This window comes from Oryx dammah, unplaced genomic scaffold (assembly GCF_014754425.2).
Source record: "Oryx dammah isolate SB20612 unplaced genomic scaffold, SCBI_Odam_1.1 HiC_scaffold_14, whole genome shotgun sequence".
In the NCBI taxonomy this organism is placed as follows: domain Eukaryota; kingdom Metazoa; phylum Chordata; class Mammalia; order Artiodactyla; family Bovidae; genus Oryx; species Oryx dammah.
Genome location: NW_024070198.1, coordinates 19,643,191 through 19,668,164, shown reverse-complemented (window position 1 = coordinate 19,668,164; position 24,974 = coordinate 19,643,191). Strand labels below are relative to the sequence as shown.

The 24,974-nt window shown below is 43.5% G+C and overlaps 1 protein-coding gene across 1 annotated transcript; it reads left to right on the top strand.

The window, feature by feature from the left end:
• The first annotated feature begins 375 nt into the window (after window positions 1-375).
• Window positions 376-23,696, top strand: GOT1 (glutamic-oxaloacetic transaminase 1). Its single transcript, XM_040254198.1, has 9 exons — window positions 376-620; window positions 8,558-8,739; window positions 16,474-16,597; window positions 17,044-17,156; window positions 17,384-17,488; window positions 18,717-18,867; window positions 18,953-19,118; window positions 19,841-19,983; window positions 22,891-23,696. The coding sequence occupies exons 1-9, from the start codon at window positions 503-505 to the stop codon at window positions 23,028-23,030; spliced, it is 1,242 nt and encodes a 413-aa protein (XP_040110132.1). The 5' UTR covers window positions 376-502; the 3' UTR covers window positions 23,031-23,696.
• Window positions 23,697-24,974: the final 1,278 nt, after the last annotated feature.

Here is a 24,974-nt window from a genome sequence, read left to right as displayed (position 1 = left end):
CGGGCCTGGCAACGAGAACACCAGCTTCGCGGGTACCGGAAGGCCAGTCCTCCAGAATTCCCGTCAGCTACCTCTCTCTGGCCTCTTGGCCCTTGAAGGTCGAGGAGGCCGCCTCTTCGCTAAGCAGCTTGGCTCCTCCCCTCAGCCCCGGGGCCAAGGAACAACGGCCTCAGCGATAGGAGCATGCTCTGCCAATCAACCCTATCCCCGCCCCCTCCCAGCCGGCGTACGTTGCATTGGTTGCATCATTACCGGCCTCCGATAAGAGTCTTTTCTTTGATTGGCTAATAGCATCCCCGCCCTCCTGTCCTTTTTGAGTCAGAAGCTCGCGATTGGTTAACCTCGTTGCCAAGCTCCGGACGCGGCTCGACCATTGGAGGCCGCGGGCCCGCCCCCGCCGGCTAGGTGAAGGTGAGAGTCTCCTCCAGGCGCCGGGGTTGGACCAGACCGAGAGGCTCCAGGAGCTGGGTGGAAGCTTTCGGTCGACTCCTGCTTTCTAGCTATGGCGCCTCCATCAATCTTTGCCGAGGTTCCTCAGGCCCAGCCGGTCCTTGTCTTTAAGCTAACTGCTGACTTCCGGGAGGATCCAGACCCCCGCAAGGTCAATCTGGGTGTGGGAGGTAAGGATGCAGTGCCTAAGAGTGTGAGCAGCGTGGGAGTGGAGCGGGCTGTGGGGGACCGTAGGAGATGCCGAGGTCTAGCTTGGAGACGAGGCAAGATCCCCGAGGCTTAGTTCAACCTGCCCCTTGTATATGGAGTCCCTGGAAAAGGGAGATGTATCTGTTTACACACAGAATAGGTGTAGCAGTCAAGACACAAACTCACGTTTTCTGATTCTGCATTGTGTATTCATTGTGTATTACACTGCATTCTTTCGCCTCTTAAGAAATGGGGCAGTCAGGGATTGAAAGGAGAAGGAGAAAAATAAGAAGCCTGATAGGCTTGGAGTCCTGGCTACTGGGGAATGGATAAAGGAGACCTCTTTGCCCTACAGAGCTCTGGTCTGGGTCGGTGAATATTTGAGTGACTACAAGGTATCAGTCGGGTACTTTACCAAGTTTCAGGAAAGACTGAAGCTTGGTTTTAGCCACAAGGAGATTAAAATCAGCAGGTGTTAAGTGAAATAATAAAGATCTAAAATGCTTCTGAGACAGGATAATGCTCCCTTGGGATCTGGGAAGAACGTTTTGGCTGTGGTGGAAATGGGTAGAGATGGTGGAAAAGAGAGGAAAGAATGTGGACAGAAGAAGCCTCTTTCCACACATCCTTGTCATTTCTTGCATGTATTTCTTGGACCTTGGACAGCTGAGAGCACTGGGTTCTTTTTTTATTACTACCAAGAAAAAGATTTGGACTGGAGTGCCTCTGAAGTTCCTTTAACTCTTAATCTTCTCTGAATTTGTTATTTCTATCAACGTCATTGGGATGCTTGCAGCCGCACCACCACTTACCCAAGGACATACAAAGCAAGCCAAGGAAAAGAGCACGAGTAGGATCATGTTCTGTGCTAGGGAACAGACAGAATAGAAGGACTAGAAATTTCAGAAAGAGAAAAATTGAAGTGTTTTGTAGAAGAGAAGCAGTGGCAAGAAGGAGGTTCAGAATCAGGTGTCCCACAGTGATGTCTGTTCATAGGATCTGTTAAAGTTTTCATCAAGGAGTATGGGGGAGGGGTGAGGAAAAACCAGGTTAGGGGTACATGGTAATGAAGCAGCAGGTAATGAAGCTGGGTAATGGGCACAGGGCATCCATTATATTATTCTCACAACTTTCGTATATGTTTGAAATTTTCCACAATAAAGCATAAAATGCCAGTTGTACATAGTTTCACCCATAGAGGGAAAGTGATGCTTTTAGCAGGCAGCAAAGTGGGGGTGATATTGAAAGACCTTGAATTGAATTGGAATGAGCACTATTCAAGCTCTTAATTTAAAACCAATCCAGAACCTCCAAGTATTTCTTCAGAGCTGGGTATAACATGACGAACTAGTATTGATGTTAATCTAAATACATCTTTTTAAAACTTCAGATTTTATTTGCTCGGTTACCTTTGAACTATCCTACTGCCTTTTGGTGAGGATTAAATGCATTTAAAATGCTTAGAACAGTGTCTGGCTCCTAAGTAGGAGTTATGTAAGTACTAGCTATTACTGTGGTTGTTTTGGCATTTCTTTGGGTGGGTCGCATAAAAGATGCTGAATAAAAATTTTCAGCTCAAGAACTGCAAAATGAAATAAGCTTGGTTCAGAAATAAATTGCTCATGCAGAAATTAAGTACCCTGCCAGCTAAGGCCAGAAGTGATTGACGCAGAAGCGCGTTCTGCGGCCCAGATGGGGGTCACTTTAACTGTGAAAATGTCTTTGTCATGTGAGAACTGAGGAATTCTTTCTCTTTATTACAAGCAAATGAATTAAGTGCTCAGGATGACTGGGGAGGGTTGTCTATTACTATTACTGTTTTAGAGGTAAGAAAGCTGAAGCCCAGATTGATGAAACATTTTGGCCCAGGTCGTAGGCTGTAAGTGGGAGAGCTGGGATTACAGGCTACGTCAAGTACCTGGGTCTCTGTCCCCTTCTCTATTTTGGGCAGCTTCAGGTGGTCCAGATGGAGCCAGTGCGCTGTAGTGGGAAGAGTGAGAAGACTTGGTACAGGCCTGGGTCTGTAGTCCAGTGATGTGACCTTGGGAGTGTTATTTAACATCCCAGGCGGGACTCCGTCTATTAAGTGAGGAGCCAGAAAGGAATGACCTTCCTCTAAAATTCTACTCTTAAGATTCACAAGCATGCTACATGACTGTAGTGTAGGATAATAATGTTACTGATCTGATCAGATGACTTTGAAGTAAATAATTACCTGTGAAATGTGACATATAAATGAAAAGTGCTATATAAATGTTATTTTTATTGATCACTGTGACCCCTTGTTTTTTTGTGGATGGTAGGTATTCAGATAAGGGTCTCATTAAAGTATAGTATTGTGAGAAGTCTCTTTATGGCTTTCTTAGGTTCTAGCTGTTTATACATATACCAAAGTATATCCTTTGTGAAGGAAATGTAATTAATCTTGCTGACTTTGGGGAAGATGCTTTTTTTAATTTTTCTTTCTAAGTTACGATAAAGCCTAATGGAAGTTATCCAGCTCAAGTTCTAGTGATGCTGGGCATTTAAAATAAGCTGCAGCTATAATCTCAGCTTATTCCACTTGCAGATGGTTTCCCCAGGAATTTTCTGCTTGCTGTTACTATTTGCATAATTTCCATGTAGTAGCAGAGCAGAGCCTCATATTTTCCAGTGTTGAATATGATGCTAAGTTTCAGACAGTAACTTTAAGGGCAGGGGAAATATGTGTCTAGCCTGATGCAGCCTGAAGCAAGACATTTCTTCACAGACTCCAGTCCATTTATCATGTAAACTTTCTTTTGTTCCAGATAAACTGTGCTTGCTTTTATATTTGTTGTTTTTAATGTGGTTTCCTAGCATTTTCAAATAAAACTGTGGGTGAGATGTGCTGTATCAAGTGTTTCTGAGTACCCCCGGCCCTTTCCCAGGGACCCTAGTTGGAGAAGGGCCTTAAAGAGGCATATGTTCAGGGGCTCTTGGGTGGGGATGGATCAGAAAAAGGTGGGGGGTGATGGTTTGATCACTTAATTTTCCATGTTTTCTGGAAATTGAGACCGCTGTACTCACCTGAAACCTGTGTGACTCCTTAAGAGCTGGTCCTTGGGGAGAAGGCAGTGGTGCATGGAGTTGGGGGGGTGTGCTGGTAGAAAGACCTCTTGCACAGTCAGTCCCTTGGGGTCTGCTGTCTTCAGGCTTTTCCTGAACATCTCTTGCTCATTAGAAAAAGCATAGGGACCCATGCACTTAATAGTATGGCAGCCTAGCCCTTACCGTCCTGTGATCTTGGGGAAACTTCTGGCCTCAGTTTCCAGATCCCTAAAATAGAGATCATAATATTATTTTGTGAGTTGTTATAAGACTTAATGACAGTTTTTTTAAAAAAGGTGAAGTGTTTAGCACAGTGCCCTGTATATACTAAGTATTCAGTAAGTTCTTATTATGACTATGGCCTCAGCCACTGTCCATGTCTATAATTATAAAACCTTTTTTTCCATCCTGTACTACTTCCCTGAATGCTGGACCCATGCTTGCTACAGTTTGCTGGACATGTTGTACAACCACCTCAAATTCAGTGTGTTTAGAACAACACGTGAATTCTACCCTCCCGCCCCCATCTTTTCTTTTCCTCTTCTGCTTACTTGGTTGCCCCCTCTCCCACCTCACCCCGACCAGTCTTTATTCAGACTGGAGAGACTTTGGAGGTCGTTGGTGACACTTTCATCAATTCTGCATCTATTTATTTGGTCATTAGGTTCTGTCTTTTCTTTTCCTCATAAGTTTATCATGAATGTCTCCCCATTTGTTTAATCCCTGCGGCTGCTGCCTTAATTTAGGACATCGTTATTTCCTTTGTGGATTATTGCAGAAACCTCCTTACTTAACCATCTACCTCTGTCCTCCTTCCAGTTTGTTTTCCATCATGTCACTCAAATGATTCTGTTTAAATGTACAGCTGTCCATGTCACTCACTTAAATGCTTTCAGTGGTTTCCCCATTGAGACAGTGTTCCTTAGAAGAGACTCCCAAGACTCCTTGAGCCATTCCTTGCTGCTTCTCCATGGATCTTATTTCCGAGCCGCGAAAATGCAGATCCTCAAAAAACCTCATCTCTCCAAGCCCCTGGGACCTTGCACAAGTGTTCCCTCTACCTGGAATGCCCCTTTTCCTTGTCTGTCTTTGAAACTCTTATCATCTTTCATACTCTGTCTTTTGTAAAATCCTCCCTGATCACTTACAGGAGAATTAAGGACTCTATGCTGTGTTTCCTGGGGGGAGACCAGACAGTATCTTGTTTTATCTTACTCATCTCTGTGTAGCTGCTTCTAGTCAGTGCCTGCTTCATGGTGGATTCAGTGAGTACCTGTCAAACAAATGAGAGAATGAAAGAATGAATGAGAAGCTCACAGGTCCAACAAACAGCAGTAAAATCCCTCTGGCAGAGCAAGAATAGCGGTTGTTGATAATGCCTCTTCCTCACTGCTCTGATCAGCTGAGAGTGACTGCAGGACAGTTAGGACATTCAGTAGGACAGTTAGACAAGGCATTGAGGATAAATCTAGAACTGAATCTGGGGGAAACTGGACAGTGAAGAAGGAAGCAGAGGTGTGAATTGGCCAGTTTCTCTTTTGTCACAATATGGACCCAGTGCCTTCCTGCCTCCAGTCATATTACAGGATTTTTTAAAGCTGCATGGAGTATGTTTGTTACTGGTAAGAGCATTCGTATTAGGACTTTTTCTTTATTTTTCATATTTTATTTATTTATAATACATGATTTACAAATGACATAAATCTATGTAGCATAATTATATAACATATTAATAGAAGTCTTCTAAACATAGATGGGAAGCATAATAGAATTAGTTTTTCTATGAGCACCCGTATTCTTGTACATCTAATTAGTATCCCCTCAGTGCTGTAGTCTGTATATACTGCTATTGCCCAAAGTTTTCTGGAAACCTTCTTTTCTAGAGCATGTTAGACCCACAGAGGAGGCCATCTTTTTATAGCCGTTCTCGATTCATATTATTCAGTCTATTCACCCGCCTACTCTGCTGGGCATAATGCAAGTATGTTTTCAAAGATAAAATTTATGTTCAAAGGATGGAAATATGGGACTATTGAGGATATGCAAAACAATGAGATGTTGCCTCTAAAAACAATTCCAAGAGAATAATTCCAGGACTATTTAGAACAATGATAGCATTGTGATCATGGATGGGGTGATCTCTTTCAGGGACAGTGATTATTTGAGAGTAAGTTATTTTGGTATCTCTTTGAAAAACCAGATGAAACCTCGCCTGATAAAGCAGGATTTTTGAACTCGTTGAGAGGGAGTTAGTTTGGTGGGCCAGTGGGTCTCATGTGATTGATACGACTGTATTGTACATCAGATTCACCTACCCAGAGACTGGTTGGTGATTCGTGGCTGTGTCAGTCTGGAACTCTGTTCACATTTTTATTACTGGCTTGATATGCTTATCAGTTTTGCAGATGACACATTCCTGGAGGATAGGGTTAGTGGACGGAATAGAAGACAGACACAAAATCAAAATATCTTATTAAGTCTTATTTGTTGTCTGACTTTTGATCTAGTAATTTTACATCTAGAAGTTTTTCTAAGGAAGCCCTCATGAATGTGTATAAAGATATAAAAACATTCATTACCTTGTTTATATTAGCAAATAATCAAAAGTAACACAAATAGTTACTAAATTATATGTAGAAAGGAATATTGTCTAGCCAGTAAAATTGTGTTGTAAATGGCTCATGTGTATGAAAAATGCCCAATTACTTCTATGCTAAGAGAAAGGCAAATTTAAACTACCCTGAGATAGCATTTGCACTCTTAAATTGGCAAAAATTCACTCAGTGGCTGAGGATGTGGGGAAGCAGACACTCTTATACACTAATGGTAGAAATGTAAACTGATAAAATCCCTAACCTATGGTAGGAATGTGTGACTCAGCCAGTATAAGAATCTGCCTGCAATGCAGGAGACCTGGGTTTGATTCCTGGGTCAGGAAGATCCCCTGGAGAAGGGAATGACTACCCACTCCAGTATTCTTGCCTGGAGAATCCCATGGACACAGGAGCCTGGCAGACTACGGTCTATGGGGTCGGAAAGACTCAGACACAACTGAGCAACTAACACACATGGTAGGAAAGTAAACTTATAAAATCCCCATAAAAAAGCCAAGGTGGCCGTATCTATCGAAGCTACAGATAACACAAAGTATGCTTAAAGTAACATATTTGCATTTAAAAGGACCATATTCTTTAAACTTTTCATCAGTTGCCACCAGTTTCTTCCAGTCAGTTGTCTTAACCATATTTGTCACACAACCATGTGTTATAAGTGAAAATCAGTTGAAAGTAGTAAACTAATGTATACCCTCAAAAACAACAACGAAGCTACAAATATACATACTTCTCAACCTATCTTCCATTTTCAACCCTGCCTCTTACAGCTATATTTACGTACATGTAAGATGACATATGTACCAGGCTCACTGAGGAATTGTTTTCTAATAGCCAAGGATTAGAAACAACTCCAGTGTCCATCAGCAGGAGACTGACTAAACAAATTATGGTGCATTTATCAGTTATGCAGCTCTAAAAAGAATATAGACATAGTACAGAGATTTAGGTAGTTAATCATGAAAGATATTCATAATATACATTTAACAAGTGGAAAAAAGCATGCTGAAAATTCTATATAAAAATGATACATAATTTATAAAAGAGTATACTCATGTAAAGTTTGGAAGGTTATACACTCATCTCTGAGTGTATAATTACGTGTTAATTATAATGTTTATTATTTTGTTTCTAGGCTTTTCTAAATTTTCTGCAATCAACATGTGTTGTTCAAAAAACATCAACTACCCTAAAAAGTGATTAGAAAGAAAAAAATGTCAGGGATTAAGGCTGAGCAGAAATCAAGATAAGAATTATTTTTAAAATGTCAGTTTCACCATCCCTTGCCAAAGTATAGGCTTATGGGAGACCTAAAGATTCCAGCAGAAGCAAATTCCTGTCAGGAACCCTGCTCAGAGAGGTCACTGGCTTGGATACAGGCCAAAGCAGCTATCCTCTCAAGCTGTAATCTCAGAATGATCATAAAGTACTACAGGGAGAAAAAAGTCAGTGATAGGAATACCCAAAGTAGACTGAAAATAATTGTAGCATAGAAGAAATGCTTAAAAATGTGCTTTAATCACTATTAAACGTTATGAAATAGTTAAACTTACATCAGTGAAAGTGTGAAGCTGAGGAAGTAAGTGGTAAGAACAGTCAAATTGGTAAACACTGGCTGTTATCAAAAATCAGCAAGAGGACAAAGATGTGTTTAAATTGGATGTTGGATGATTGTGTAACCAGTTGGAATCTTTAGTCACAGAGTGTCTCCTTGCCATTTGTCCCATTTCTGCTCTTACAGGACCTCCCTCTAGTGCCCTCTTTCTCTGTGTTTGTGTTTGCAGGTGAGGCGTCCATGTAAAGTAGCACCGAACCCTTCTCTTGGGGCGATGCAGAAAGAAGGCGGTTGCAGGGCTGGTGGCCTGGAGACCTCAGTGCCCTAGTAATATTGACATAGCTAGCGTTTGTGCGGTATTTTTAATTTGCTAAGTGCTTTTGCGTGTTCTCTGTCACTCAGTCAGGCTCTGTCATATCCCAGTTTTATTTCAGCATTCTACTTGTCGGAGGTAAGAGCTGTAATTTCCAGAAGGATAGGAATCACATCTGTCCTCCTGCCTGTCCAGCACCTAGGCTGGTGCCTGCCGGAAGCAGGCAGTCAGTGAGTGAAAAAACTTTAATTCCTCTCGCAGTTCTGTTTTGGTTGGAAGGTGGTAGAACTCCCCCTGTTCACAGTTCCAGACTCTTCCTTGGATCAAGCCTAAGGCTCCCCCATTGTATGTCTCTTTCTTGTGTCCTAGCTTATCGCACCGATGATAGCCAGCCCTGGGTTTTGCCAGTCGTGAGGAAGGTGGAGCAGAGGATTGCTAACGACAGCAGCATAAACCATGAGTATCTGCCCATCCTGGGCCTGGCAGAGTTCCGAACCTGTGCTTCCCGCCTGGCCCTTGGGGATGACAGCCCAGCTCTGCAAGAGAAGCGGGTGAGTTTTGGGTAAGGATCTGTTTTCTCTTTAGAAGCTGTGAGGGTAAAAGAGGTGAAAAATTAGGTGTCGTGTCTATTGAACTGTCAGTGAATAAGGGTTTAAAGACCTCAGGAACCTGACTGTGGAAGTAACATGCTTTTGTATAACGCATAGGTTCTTTAGTTTACTTTTGCCCAAGAAATGGTCAGATTTCAGCTGTTGGGTTTGAAGCAGTCAGTGGGAGTACCAAGCCAAGGGAGTTTAATAGAATGATCAGGACATCAGGGTCTGGATCCAGCTCTGCAACTACTTCTGACCAAAGGCAGCCCCTCCAGCCACTATGACTCATCTATGAGTTAGAGAAAGACTAGTTTATGGGTCATGGTCCCATAAGGAGTATTTGCATAGGGAATCATTTAAGGGACCTCTGAACGCCCTACATTCTGAATTTCAGAATTCTGTGTGTATGTGTATTCCATACCTTTTATCAGATTTTCTGAAGGAGCCTGTGGCCCTCCAAGTCCAAGAGCCACTGGTCTAGATGTTCTCTGAAGATCCTGCCAGTTCTAATGTTTGATTCTTCTAGTCTTGATCTCAGCATCTCTCATTTAAGTGCTTCCTGGTACATAGTCTATGTGTAACTCGAGATACATGGAAGAACACATTTGGCCAGAGGCTGTATGTGACAGAAAGTAGTGTGATAGAGATTATCAGTGTTACAGAGAGAGAGAGACTGGTGGAGGCGGGAGGTGGGGCTTGAGCTGAACCTTGGGGAATTAGGCCAGGGCTCATTCTGGGTCTGTCCTCTGACTCTGTTACCTGGGTGGTTTTAAAAGCATACTGGTGCCAGGATCCCATACCAGGCCTGTTAGATCCAAATCTTGGACAGCACCACCCTCCTCTGCCCTTTTATTTCCTTTCCTTCCAATTACCTTCCTTCAAGGGTATTTTTAAAAAGCTCCTCAGTGTGACTCCAAAGGACAGCCAAGGTTGAGAACCACAAAGTGCAGAGGAAGAAAAAGAAATATTTGTCTAGAACACTAGGAGTCCAGGGACAAAGGTTGGAGGCAAACAGGTCTGCTGCTGCTGCGTCACTTCAGTCATGTCCAACTCTGTGCGACCCCATAGACAGCAGCCCACCAGGCTCCCCCATCCCTGGGATTCTCTGGGAAAGAACACTGGAGTGGGTTGCCATTTCCTTCTCCAATGCATGAAAGTGAAAAGTGAAAGTGAAGACATTTAGTGGTGTCTGACTCTTAGCGACCCCATGGACCGCAGCCTACCAGGCTCCTCCGTCCATGGGATTTTCCAGGCAAGAGTACTGGAGTGGGATGCCATCACCTTCTCCGAAGCAGGTCTAGGTTGTAAAAAGACCTACCTGAGTAGAGCTGGGAACATGTTGGATAGATCAGGCAGGCTGATTTCGCAGCCAGGGCAGGGGAAGCCCCTTGAGGGTTTGCACAGAAGAGTTACTCAATAAGGGTATTTGAAGAAGATAGACCTGGCTGGAGTGCAGGAGGAGGACGGGCTCAGGTTTTTGCAATAGTCCAATTAGGTATTGTGCAATTTAAACCAACTGCCCTATTGCTCTGCTGGGCCAGTGTCAGGCCATTGGAGCAGCCTTCATGTATGAAAGGGACCATGTCTTGGAGTCATTGATTTATTCTCATGCTGTTACCCACATGCCCTGATAAGCACACGGCAGGGTAAAATGAACATTGCACACTCTTAGATATGTGAGGAGACGGGGAGGCTCTGGATGAAGATCTTGGAATTCAGATTAATGATTAGGTAAGTATCAATAATTAACTTGATTAGGGTTTTATCTGGATTGGTATGAGAGACTGTGAAGGAATACTGATAGAAATAGGATAGAAATGGTAGAGATTATGGTTAGCATTGGGAAGTTGCTCTGAAAAATCCAAGGTTTCCACGGAGGAAGAGAGAGAGTCCTGATGAAGTCTGAAAATAGGGAGCTTTGGTAACTGGGGGTGATCTTTTGAGAGATGGTTGATAAATTAGTTTAAACTCTATTGTTAACAGATGCAAACAGAGACTCTGTTGGCAAGCTCCTTCCTCCAAGACTGTGCATTTCTTACGTGCTTGTTAACTCTGCTGGCAGACAGATGCTTGTTCCCCTGCCCAGTGCCCCCATCTTCCTCACTTAGTACTCAGGGCTGTTGCTGGTGGAACAGAGCCCTTCCTCTTAGTCTAGTTCATCCTGTGTTGTGTTTTTGATCATAGAACAACTTTGAATGGCAGTCTGTAAACATTTGAAGACTTTTACTCTCTTCTTTTTTTGGTAATGGTTTAGGGTACCCTCTTGGCATCTCCAACACCCTAGGAACCCATTGATACTGAGTTCTGAGTACTTCCTCTTTCCCTGCACCTCCCCCAGGTGACTGTCTTGTTTAGCCCATTGTCATCCAATTGGATTTTCATAATAGCCTCTGGCCTCTAGTCTCTTCCCCATTCTAGTGTATAATGCACAGTGCAGCTAGAATGATCTTCCTCAGCAGAAAAAAAATAAGCTAATCCCGTCACCTGCTTCCCCTGTCACACACACAGGGTCTCCCCCATTATCTACAGGATAAAATGCAGACTCTGCCCTGGGCATGCTGCGTGTTTTGTAGCCAGGCTTCATCCTCTTCTTCCAGTTAGTTACTCTTGCTCCCAGGCCCTGCCGTCCGAAGAGCCTGCTGTTTTCTAGACCCGCTGGGCCCTGCCATGACTTGGCACTTTTGCCTCAGCTGTTCCCTCTGCTGGGAATGCCTCCTTCACTCTCCAGTCCCACCTCCAAGTCCTTCAAGGCCTCATCAAGGGTTATTTCCATGTTGAATCCTGAGCTCTCTCAGGTGGAGCTAGCCGTTCGAGTGCTTTGAGTTATCACAGGACTGCATCGCTGGGGAAATAGCAGTGCTTTCTGGATTTAATGTACAGTTAAATTGCCCCTCAATGTCCCTAATGTACAGTTAATCTGTCCCTCCCACAGACCCTACTTTCTTCCAGGGTAGGAGTGATGGCTTATTTGTTGACCTCGCAGATCTTTAGCACTTAGCTCCTAGCCTGGCACCCCAGAGACCTCAGATGTTTGAGTTCCCTCATTTGCTTAGTTAACAGATGAGTGCTCACCACTAGGCACTGTTCTAGATGCTGGAGCACAGTGGTGACCAAAACACCCCAAGGTCTCCGCCTGGCTTACAGTTTTGTGGGGAGAAACCAGGACTACACATAATAAATAGCAGCTCAATATAGCATATTGAAAGGTGATAAATGCTAAAAAATAAAAAAAAATAGGGCAGGGGAACGTGTATTAGGAGTGCTGAGTGTTGGAGTGAAAGTTTAGGGTGGTTGTAGAAATAGAAATGACATTGGAGCCAAAACTCATAGGAGTTGAGGCGTGAATGAAAGAATGAACCAGAAAACAAACAGTAATCATGTCTTCTTAGACTGTTCTCAAGATTTCACGTTACCATGTCCATTAACCACTTTGAGGAGCCCTGTTTTCTAGACTCATCACCACCTCCTACTGCTTTTCCATCTTCAGATCTTAGAATCCAGACTAAATGTCCAGCTTTCATCTCAGCTGATAAACATTTCAGCTTCTGAAATTACTGGGCCCCTGCGGGTAGGAGGTCTTGTGAACCATGAGATGGCATCACAGTTTCCTGGCTTGGACCATTGCCTTTCGGAGATTTGGGGTTTTCTCTGTGGCTCTCACCTTGTTATTGTGGTTCCATCGCCCAGTCATGTCTGACTTTGCGACCCCATGGACTGCAGTGCCCTAGGCCTCCTGGTCCCTCACCATCTCCCGAAGTTTGCCCAAGTTCATGTCTATTGCTTCGGTAATGCCATCCAGCCATCTCATCCTCTGATGCCCTCTTCTCCTTCTGTCCTCAGTCTTTCCCAGCATCAGGGACTTTTTCTTCATCTAGTTCGGTCCATGTTTATTTAGTGCCACGTGCCAGATACTGCCCGACTAACTGGGGGCACCCAGATCAACACATCATAGCATTGACTACAAGTGGCTCCTAAACGGCTCTCCTGTTCCTCACAGGGAAGTCATCACATCAGCAAATTGTGACTTTGGACAGGCATTCTAGAGCCAAGTGGGGATTCCTTCCGGCAGTGTGGCTAAGTTGGGAGTGCAGATTATATACGGGCATAGTTTTCTGCCAAGTCTTAACTGCATTTCTCTTGTTCTGGATACCCCTGTTTAGCCACTCAAGCCCCTTTGCCTGCTCCCTTTGAAGTTTGCATTTACTTTCTTTGCTATTATGCGTTTTTCCTTCATCCCAATTACAAGACTTTCTTGGGCTTTAGAGCAGTTTGCCAAAAATCAGTTCACAGAATGATCAAATTGACATTGATTTACCCAAAGTTTGTTCCTGCTAGTTGTCGATAAAGTTTAGAGCAACTTGTGTTTCACTGAATTCATCTAGCGTACAATATATTTTTAGAGAGAATGATAATTTCTTGAGAATTTGATATGTCACTGTCGTATACATCATGAATGTCAAGGATTGGTTAATGTTAGTGAAGTGGGTTTATCTCTTCCAAACGTTTTTAATCTAGTGTACTGACTTTCTAGGGAAGCCCAGGTGGCTCAGTGGTAAAGAATCCACCTGCCAAGCAGGAGTCATGGGTTTGATCCCTGGGTTGGGAAGATCCCCTGGAGAAGGAAATGGCAACCCACTCCAGTATTCTTGCTTGGGAAATCCCATGGACAGAGGAGCCTGGCGGACTACAGTCCATGGGGTGGTAAAGAGTTGCACATAGCCTAGCAACTAAACAGCAACAATTGACTTTCTGACTTCTTTTAGTTAACGAATTTGCTTTCTGGAGTGAGAAAGGGTGGAGTTGGAAGCTGAGCACAGAAAATAAAACCTATGCCTGAGAATGTCTTCACTGATATCCACATGCACCTGTCACATATCCATGGTAACTTAAAAACCCTATTCAAGGGAAACCTTGCTCATTTGTAAAGGAAATAACATGCAAAGTGTTGAGGTGTTTGAAATATGAAATAAGGAATAAAGTTGACATTCAACTTAGTTGATGAGAAATCCATAAAAAAAAAAATGTGCATTTGGGTTACATGACCCTTGGTCGCCATTTGCACAAGGAGTCCAGGTGGATCACACTGTGAAGGCGAAACCTTTAATGGGAAGGTACAGGTGTGCGGGGGCGGGGTGGGGGCGACTCCTGTGAGGAACCTCGTCGAATGTGCACTGACCTTTTCCACTCCAGTTGGCGGCCTTTGCTTCTCCTTGCAGTGGATGCCGTGCTCTGTTCCTTGTCTCCCTGAATGTCAGTCTCATTTCTGTTTCATGTTTCAGCGTTCTTTCACAGATGCTCAAATCTCTGAATAAAAATAGAGCAGTGGGAAATAAGAGCGACAGTTGGTATCATTGCATGGTTCCGAGCTTACTGGGGATTTCTGCTCATGATTCAGTATTCATCATGACATGTGGCTGAATCAAAATTTTTTCAAGTTGTTTTTAGGATGTCTCCATTGGTTCTTGTTTTACTGAGCATTTATATCAGAAATAGCTCTATTTTTCTCTCCTGTTATGATGGTCAGTTGGTGATCATTTTCTTTATCTAGCAGTATAACAAACTTAATATTTCTACCTTTTTTTTGAACATTAGAGAATCAAAGTTTAGTGACACATATATGTGGGAGAGGCCTAGGAAAACTGACTCACTCCTATATTTGTTAATAATCACATATTCAGGGGATAAGTCATTTGACCAAGGGGTATTTTTAAATGTACTGTTGGATGCATAGTGTTTATTAATACTTATTTGGGACATTAATATCCATATTCATGAAAGAGAGCTCTCTTTTTTGCTTTGTCATCTTTTCGCATTGGTGTTATGCTAGTTTTTTTAAAAAAAGATTTTGGAACCTTTTTTTCTTTATCTACAAAGATTTGTTTTTTTTCCTTTTTTTTTGTGGAAAATTTCAAACATATATAAAAGTAGATAAAACAATGAACAAACCCCCCATGGATCCATCAGTTAGCTTCAACAATGATTTATATTTGGTCACCAAAGTGGAATTATTTTACAGCAAATTGCAGACATCTAAATATACTTTTTTAGTTATTAAAAAATTTCCAACTAATGCATGAATAGATTCTCCTTATCTTAAAAAAACAAACAAACATAAATTAGGCCAAAGTCCCTTTGACCACTATTCCCACATCCTAGTGACTTAGCAGCAGTAGCAGCAGCAGCGGCAGCAGCAGCAGCTCCCTCCCCAGAGGTTGTTGCTGTTATTACATTGGTACGTGTACTTCTTTTTCGGTAGACTTCCTTATGTGATCTTTTTCTCTCTTTTCTTCTTTAGACATTTAAACAATATGTAACGTATGACATTTCTCTAGTTAGAATTGTGAAAGGGCAGGATTAAAGATGTTCAGACAGAACAACAGAAGTAGGGCCTCCTGACTAGATGTAGAGTGAGGCGATCTGGAAGTATGCCCAGCTCTGCTGCTCACCAGCTATAAATCCTCTGGCGAACCACTTCTCTGAATCAGTTTCCTCATGTATAAGTTGAGGATCTAGTACTTATTTTATAGGGCGGTGTGAAGGTCAAATAAGTATGTGTGTGAAGTGAAAATCGCTCAGTCGTGTCCAGCTCTTTGTGACCCCATGGACTACACAGTCCATGGAATTCTCTAGGCCAGACCCTGGAGCGGGTAGCCTTTTCCTTCTGCAGGGGATCTGCTCAACCCAGGGATCGAACCCAGGTCTCCCACATTGCAGGTGGATTCTTTACCCACGAATGCTGGAGTGGGTAGCCTATTCCTTCTCCAGCAGATCTTGCCGACCCAGGAATCGAACCGGGGTCTCCTGCATTGCAGGCTGATTCTTTACCAACTGAGCTATCAGGGAAGCCCATGTGTGTGAAGGTATTTTGTAAAAGGCAAAATATAGGACTTTAATTATTGCTCAAGTGAGGCCATTCTAAGATGAGAGGAAGCCTGAGGAGAGAAAAGTAGTGTTTGCATAGCACCTTTGTTCTATGAGGACATTTCTAAGGATTAATAAGCCTTCATTACAGTGATGAGAAGGGGCATTGCAGATTGATGTTGATGGCAAGCTCAGAACATTATTTTACAGGTTACTGTTGGAGGGCAGTTTTGATCTTGGGATGGGTGCAAAGGAATGAGTTTGCCTTGAGGGACACACTTAATGTGGGCTAGGTATGTCCTCTACCTCTGTGTTCAGAGGGATGCTCTCTTGGGAGTCAGACTTCTAGACTTCCTGGGTGAAGACCTGGCCTTTCTGCTCAATAGCTGGTAAACTGAGGAAAGTGCTTCACTTCTTAGCCTTTGTTATTGTTCAGTAGATCAGTTGTGTCCGACTCTTTCCAACCCCATGGATTGCAGCACGCCAGGCTTCCCAGTCCTTCACTATCTCCCAGAGTTTGCCCAAACTCATGTCTGTTGAATAGGTAGTGCCATCCAAGCATCTCATCCTCTGCCGTCCCTTTCTCCTCCTGCCCTCAATCTTTCCCAGCATTAGGGTCTTTCTAATGAGTCAGCTTTTCCCATCAGGTGGCCAAAGCAGCTTAGACTTAGTTTCCTTATTTGTAAACATGGGCAAATAATACTTCTTTATGTACTTATGACATTTCATAGAGATAACACGTTTAAGGAAGTGCTCATCGTTACTGTATTTCCCCCAGTGTTATCTGACCTCACCTTTAAATGACCAGCAACCCTGCTGTTTCTCTTTCAGGTAGGCGGTGTGCAGTGCTTGGGGGGAACAGGTGCACTTCGAATCGGAGCTGAGTTCCTAGCACGCTGGTACAATGGAACAAACAACAAGGACACGCCCGTCTATGTATCCTCACCAACCTGGGGTGAGTCCTGTAGCTGTAGTGAGAGGAGAAACAGAGCAGCCAGGGGAATTATCCTCATGAGTCTCACTGCTTACACTGAAAATGTATCCCAGCCCTGGATCAACTAACAGTGAATGGCTTGAGCAGTGGATCATGGCAGTACATGGGTAACCTGATGCTTAAGTTCAGATTGGCAATACTTTTCCCCAAGACTCTTGGCGAACTTGTGTGAATGTTGAACCTTCCCAGAGGAGGGAGATCCCTCTGTAGTAGGATGTGAATCAGCATGACGACAACTGGTTGAACTTGTTCTTGGTTACAGTCATTCCTCTCAATCTTAACCTCTCACGTCTGTGTCCCTCAGTGGACATGGAGCCTGTGAGGGCCCTGGAAGCTGCCTTGTGTCCTTTCCATTTATACCTCCTAGTGTTTATAAAACATTTAATATTTCACCTCTTTGCTTGCAGAGAATCATAATGGTGTCTTTATTGCCGCTGGATTTAAAGACATTCGGTCCTATCGCTATTGGGATGCAGAGAAGAGAGGACTAGACCTCCAGGGTTTCCTGGATGATTTGGAGGTGGGTGATCAGAAGAGAAAAAGTGGACAGAATGCCAAGGTTTCAGGCAGAGTGGGGGACAGTCTTTGGATCAGTTGATAAGTGAGAGAGTCTGATACATCCTCCCCAAGCCAGGTGCTTTTTTCTGAAATGGCATGTAAGGAGGGAGTGCCTGTCCTGTGTGCCCCTGACTCTGCCCCGCCATGTCCCTGCTGGTGTCAGAGCTGACATGGCTTCCTTCTCCCCAGAAAGCTCCTGAGTTCTCCATCTTTGTCCTCCATGCCTGTGCACACAACCCAACTGGGACTGACCCGACTCCGGAGCAGTGGAAGCAGATCGCCTCCGTCATGAAGGTAACTGCCTTTTCAGAGCCACTCTTACAGTGGTGTGTATTAACAGTTGATGTATTCAAAAGAAGTACCTGTTTACTGAAGAATTTAGAAAGTGGAGAAAAGCCCAAAGAAGAAAGTAAGTATTAACTATAAATGCTATTACCCAAAGAAAGCCACTGATAGCATTCTGGTATATAAAATGTTGGGCTCTTTTCTTTTTTAATATTTTTAGTGTAGTTATACATGCTTAAGTCTGTCACATTACACATTGATTAAATCAGTGGATGGTTGTTTAGAGCCCAGGTTTCTTATTCTTGTGAACAATATATGTAATAAACCTTTTTATGATTTCTTTGGGATAACTTTCTACATTGGAATTTCTAGCTCAGGGTGTGTGTGTGTGTATTCATTAACGTGTTTAAAGAATGCTTCTTGATAAGAGTTTATCAAGTTTATCTTCGGGCTCTACAGTGAGTTTATCTTGATAAACTCTTATCAAGAAGCATTCTTTAAACACATTAATGAATACACAAGTACCAGGTGCCATGGGGGTACAATAGTGAAGAAAGCAGAGGTGGTCCTACCTTCAGAGAGCATGGCCTGTTTAGGGAGATAGCTGTGTTGATGGGGTGCCGTGGAGGCACATATCCCAGACTTTGGGGAGTGTGTGTGTTTTGGGAGGGCTGATGGTAGCCGAAGAAGCTTTTCTGGAGGAAATGGTTCTCCTGTTTAGCTTTGAAGGATGAGGATAGATTGGGGCTGACAGGGAAGGAAAGTTTCCTACAGAGGGAAGAACACTGTCAAAAGCCCAAGACAGAGGTCTTGGTCTGTTTAAGGAAGAGAAAGTAATTCTTGCTATGGGCTAGAGTTCCAGGGGAGGGGGTGAGTGACAGGCCAGGCCCTGTGCTGAAGCCTCAGACTTGATTCTGAGAGCAGTGGGGAGCCCCTGGAGACCTTTGATATCCTGGCGTGACGTGATCAGTTGTACCCTGTTGGCAAAGCAGCATCATGACACTCTAGGACTATATACTTAAAGAAATGAGCTTTACTGATGTCATTAAATTTGTTGGTTGGTATTTAGATGAACAGAGAAACAGATGTAAAGTGGAGTTGGATGCAGAAAGGAAAGATGTAGGAGGAACAGACAGAATGAGACATTCCTTCCAGGCACCAGTTGGGGAAGGAAGGCCTGTGTCTGAGGTTGGTTCCAGGAGCATTTCCTGCCCTGACTCGCTTTGCTTCCTCGCAGCGCCGGTTTCTGTTCCCCTTCTTTGACTCAGCCTATCAGGGCTTCGCATCTGGCAACCTGGAGAAAGACGCCTGGGCCGTTCGCTATTTTGTGTCTGAAGGGTTCGAGCTCTTCTGTGCCCAGTCCTTCTCCAAAAACTTCGGGCTCTACAGTGAGTGCTCTCCTGCGTTACAGCCCAGCCACCCCGGCCCCATCCCTACTGGAGCCCCAGGGCTGACTCCTGTCCTTCTTTTTAGATGAGCGTGTGGGGAATCTGACTGTGGTTGCCAAAGAACCAGATAGCATCCTGCGGGTCCTTTCCCAGATGGAGAAGATCGTGCGAATCACATGGTCCAATCCCCCGGCTCAGGGAGCACGGATCGTGGCACGCACCCTGTCTGATCCTGAGCTCTTTAATGAATGGTAAGGGGCTCACTCCCGATGTGGGGGGTGGGGATGCAGAACAGAGATTGTCCCATTACATCTCACTGTCTCTTCCTTTTACTTTGGCAGAGGCAGGACAAAGCTGCTTGAGCCTCTTTGAATGTCAGTTATTTCTCTAAAATAGGGCTGGCACCTATTCTGTGTGTGTAACGCATAATTGGGAATGTAGGAAGGAGGCCTTGGGTGAATAGGAGTTTCCTCTCCTCTCCCGCCTTCCAGGCTGCCGCCTCTTAAAGTCAGGAAATACAGGGAGAGATTTCTGTTAGAATAGAATTAAGTTAGTGCAACAGTTTGGGGGCTCGTCATTTTTATCTAATTTATATGTATTTTATCCTGTTTTGAAACAGAGTAATTTTTGTGTAGTAGCTGAATCTGCAATCTCTACTTAATTAGGCCTGATAAAATATATTATTCTGTCTCAAGCAGCACCTTGCTGAAGTGTGAGTTAAAACATAAGTGGTATTACAGCCAGTCTCCCCGAGACTAGCCATAAACTCCATCAGTGAATATAGTCCTTCCTTTCTGTCTAGTAAGTCCATCTCTCTGGTCTCCTTATCCACCCATCTAGGCATCAGCATACCTTAATAGATAGGTTGTGACTCTGTTTTTAGCTTATAGATTAGATCACATTTGAAAGATATTTACGCTTTTGGGTACCATCTCCGCTGCCGGTGTTGGTATTCACATTGCTGTCTACTCAGGACAGGTAACGTGAAGACAATGGCAGACCGCATTCAGACCATGAGGTCTGAGCTCAGGGCACGATTAGAAGCCCTCAAGACCCCAGGAACCTGGAACCACATTACAGAGCAGATCGGAATGTTCAGCTTCACCGGGTTGAACTGTAAGTGGCCCCACCACCTGGAATGCTCACCACTGGACACGGCACTCCTCACAGGCAGTGTTCTTGGGCTTGGCTCCCTGAGCTCCCTGAGCTGTCGCCCATTTGGTCAGCCATGACTTTGGACTGGAACAAGTTTGATTTTCTCAGTGTGTCCCCCCCATCTCCTGGACCCCTGGGGTTTCAGAAGAGCATTGTTGTGGCCCACTGTTCTGATCATAACTCAGATACCTTCATTGTGGTGGGCTCAGGAAGTGGCTCAGGGCTGACTGGGAAGTAATAGGATTTGTACCTTGGAAGCTTGATTTACGAAACATCTTTTATAAATGCTCAAGCACCTTTTGGCTTGTCCTTAATCTTAAGTATAAATATTACATATGATTTTCCAGGGACTTAATTTCTTAACAGGTCTTTCCTAGTCTCCAAGCATTGCCTAGGTTATAACATTCTCTCTTCATAAGAAAGAACTTAGATTTGTAGTTGGAATTAAAAGCCGATTGAAGGTCTAGTAGGCAGCCTTGCGTGATCTTGGTCAGCCATCAGTGGAGCGTATCAGCGATGGGCCATGCTGTCTGATGAGAGAGGATGCGTTCATTTAATAAGTTATTCCCAAGCACCTCAAGTCAAGCCACTGTTGACATGGTGCAGATATGACCTCGGTGTGGCACTTGTGTCCGAGTGGCTCTAGAGACATGTACGTGTTTTTGGGTAGTAAGTGGACCGTCAGAGGTGCTGGGGGGTCCTTTAATCCAGAGCCATCAGTGCGCCTGTTTGAAATGGGCTCAGAAAAAAATGAAAGGTGCTAGAGATTATATATTGTAGACCCACAGAGATACTTTGGGTAAAATGAGGCTACGTAAGAAAGTAAACGGATAGCTTAGTTAACCTTGGGTGTCCTCACCATCCTGGTGTGGGGAATTAGTGCACTGGACTAAGGAAAATCATCCTTATTCAATTTTTAAGATATTAAGTGTAATGGAAATGGTAGTAGTAGTGAAATGGCAATGGCTTAGAAGGAATATTCTGAAAGCTCACAAGGTGGGGCTGTCTTCCCATAAAATATCCATATTGTCCTGCTGTCCAGAGTAGGGACTTAGTTTTATTTTGGATTGGAAAATGGTGAGAATAGATGTGGGCGTATACCATAAAGCTATATATATAGAATTTGACATCATTTACCCACCCGTCCCTTTGAAAAAAAAAGAGAAGGTTTTTTTTTTTTTTGCTCCTAACATTTTATTAGGAAAAATTTTACACATACAGAAAAGTTGGAGGGATTGTACAGTGAACTCCATGTGCACACCTCCTAGTTTTTACCATTCTCATGTTGCAGAGCTTCCTTTACAGTTTATCTATCAGAACAGGGGCTTTCATCCTGAAATGATATTTTTAAAATTGTGTATGTTACCCTCTTTCTAGGGAAGGAGTCCCTAACTTTTACTCACTTCTCAAGTGTGGTACTCCCCTCCCCCACAAAAGTAGAGGAGTTTCATTTCTATTAAAAAAGTGAAGGTGGAAGTCGTGTATCCACATCTATCTCTGGGGCATGGGCTTAACAAGTATGCTCTGTTGGGAGTTACAGCGCCTACCTCAGAATTCCAGATCCAGTGGATAGCTGTGTGGCCTTGGGAAGGTCACGTAGCTTCCATCTATGCCATCCGTAAATGGGGGATGATTACTGAGCTAATATAGAGTGATTGGAACACTGCCTGGCACAAAGTGTTTGCCCCTCTAATGATTATGATTTTATTACCATGTTGGTCTGCTTGGGCTGCTGTAGCAAAATGCTGTAGACTAGGTGGTTTGAACAGCAGAGGTTTCTCTCTCTCAGTTCTGGAGACTGGGAAGCCTGAGCTCAGAGTGCCAGCACCGTCGGGTTCTGGTGGGGCTCTCTCCCTAGCTTGTAAATGGCTGTCTTCTTGCTGTGTCCTCACGTGGGGTGGAGGAGGGAGAGAAGCGGGGGAGAGAGCTCGTCCGTGAGTAGGCTCTCTGGTCTCCTCTTAGAAGGTCACTGCTCCCATCACACACGCTTACCCTCATGACCTCATCTAAACCTGACTCCACTTCCTAACACCATCATATTGGCGGTTAGGTTAGGACTTCAACATATGAATTTGGCGGGGGACACATTCAGTCTATAACTATTAATATTATCCTGTTCTCTCAAACTGATGGTGTCTTAAGGGTGCTAATTAAGGGGGAGAACAAATCACCTAAAATCCACTAAATGGCTTTACAATAAAGCAAAAATCTCTAGAGATTATGGCAGAAAGGAAGTACAGAGAGTCCCTTCCCATTTTGTCCACAAGCGTTTCTGCAGACTTAGGGGAAAGCCCTCCTGCGTGTGTGTGAATGACAGTTGAGGTGCGCCAGGCCTGAGAGGTCTCTGCAGTTTTCAGCCTGTGAGTTCACATACACAACATTGATCCAGTAGCTCTCATCTCAGGGCCTTGTCCAGTGTACTGTGAAAATGAAGTGTCAAAGGGAAGTTGTTGTAGGTGCTCAGAGTTAAGCAAATACAGTTGAAGAAACAGATAAATGAAGCGATTCTTAAGTTTTTCATATCGGTGGGTTGGTCTTGAGTCTGTGGGTTTGGTTGGGTTGATGGGCTATCCCAGTGAATGTAACCTTCAAGGTTTGATGGACAGGTAGTTCCAGATTAAAATTCCCATCAGGAAGAACCATGTTAAGCTTTCTGGGGATTAGAAACTTAGCTCATGAGAGTAGCTTCCAGAATCTGTTGAGCGTTAGTTACTTCTTGCTGTGTCAACTTAACAAAATAACTCCTATTGTTTTGCTTCTCTGTGAAGGGGGAAAGGAGGAAATTGTCACTATAATGGACTCTTTGGACCTCCATTGCTTAAAGGATTCCTTCTGCTCTGATTATATGTCTTTTTTGGTTTTCAACAGCCAAGCAGGTTGAGTATCTGATCAATGAAAAGCACATCTATCTGCTGCCAAGTGGTCGGATCAACATGTGTGGCTTAACTACCAAAAATCTAGAGTACGTGGCCACCTCCATCCATGAAGCAGTCACCAAAATCCAGTGAAAAAACAGCACTCAAACCAGCACCACCAAGGCAGTCCTCTGTTTCCTGTGTTCCCTGCCTGCACAGACCTGGTTGTAAACATCACAACTAGCATAGAGACTGCTGAGGGACAGAAAAGGCTACTCTGGTGAAGTGGCTTCTGTTTAAACTGGCCCCCCAGGAAAAGAGCATCTCTTGAAAAGAAATAGGGGTCTGGGATTAGAGCCATTTTGGAGGCCAGAGCAAATTAAGGTTTTTATTTGAAGAATAAAAAGGTACTTAATAATGAAACGTAAATGTCTTGCCCCCTCGCTGGAAGCAGGAGTATTACTCATGTCACTCCCGTGCTCCCGTGTGTTGGTTTACTTTGTATCAAGTCGAGTCCCAAAGATGAAGCTGTCTGAAGAGCCAAGTGTGATTGTGGGTGTTGGCTGTGTCATTAAAGCTCCTCATCTCGACCCAGAGTGTCTGTCTCCCTGCTTTTTCTGCATGGTTGTGCCCCTAGCTCTATGCTTGAGTTCTTTAGGGTGACCAAAGTAAGAAATATATTTATATCTCACCCACACATTTAACTGAGATGAAAGTTTCACAGAACAGGATTTACCCTTACTATGTGTAGTGGCTTCTGTTTTTTGTTCGATCATGTTCTATTTCACTAAAGTAATAAAAGTAAAAGTGCTGATTGAACCCATGGACTTGATTTTGTCATCCTCTAATGGGTTGTAACCCACAATTTAAAATGAATGCTGTGGTGGGACTTAGCAGTTGCCAAAGAAAATACTAAAATGTATTCTTGTGGTCTGCCTCCCTTTGTGAACTCACCATCCCACAGCCTTTTGTCAGTTCTGTCCTTCAGAGGCCAGCCATCGTCTTAGATTACATAAGAAATTGAACTTCATGGATTCATAGAAGGGTTGACATCACTCAAGGTGATTCTAAAACACAGTCCCTCCCACTGTAGTTGGAGTACCTCTTAGTCTATTGAAACGACTAGAGCCACTTAGATCATAGTTTTCCAGGGAGTCCAAGGGCTTCTCGAGATGATGGTTTAGTAGAATTTCAGCCTTACCTCAAACAAGAGGGCTACTACTTGGCATTTTAAAATATTGAAAAATAACTCTTGTTATGTTAACAGGATCTGCTGTGTTATCCTGCTATAAGATCTGTTATGTTAACAGGCATCCTTTTTAGGATGCCTTTGAGTTGTTATAAAATCCTATAGATTATTTTTTCCAGACTAGAAGAATATATTTGCCATGCATGTCACCGACAAAGGATTACTATTCTGAATTACAAAGGATTAGAATCCAGGACTTTTTAATTTTTAAAATCCTACATATTAAACATTAAAAGAAAAATACAAATAACTAGAAAAAAATGAACAAAGGACACGAATGGGTAATTCAGAGGGAAAGCTCAAATCCAGTATAAGCAGTGAAAAAGTTCTGAACATTCCTAGAATAATGGAAATGTAATTAAAGTAGCAAGATACCATTTTACTTATTACTGGATTGAGGAAATGGAAAATATGTCACAAACATGTTGGAGAGCATTTTGGCAACATTTTGAAAAGCTGAGGATGTATGTACTTTGCATTCAAGGGATCATAAGCAGCTTATGTACGCACTTTAGAGAAACTCACATGTGCACGTGGAGAGAGGGTTACGGCTGGAAAGTGACCAGGGCGCAGTGAAGAGCACATCTGGCCAGTCTCAGGACTGGACGTGGTACCGGAGCTGTGTGTGTGAATGAGGGTAAAGCTCGTGGATAGTTCTGAGTGGATGCGACGTGAAATGAGATGCCATTTATGATATCCTCTCTTAAAAGGTGCCTCACACTGTGGTTGCTTATGAGTACGTATGTATGTAGTAAGTTTTTAAATATAGGTATCAAAGTTATACCTCAATCTCGAGAAGGTGGTTACCAGTGAGGAGAAAGGGAGTAAGACGGTGAGATGCTTCACCT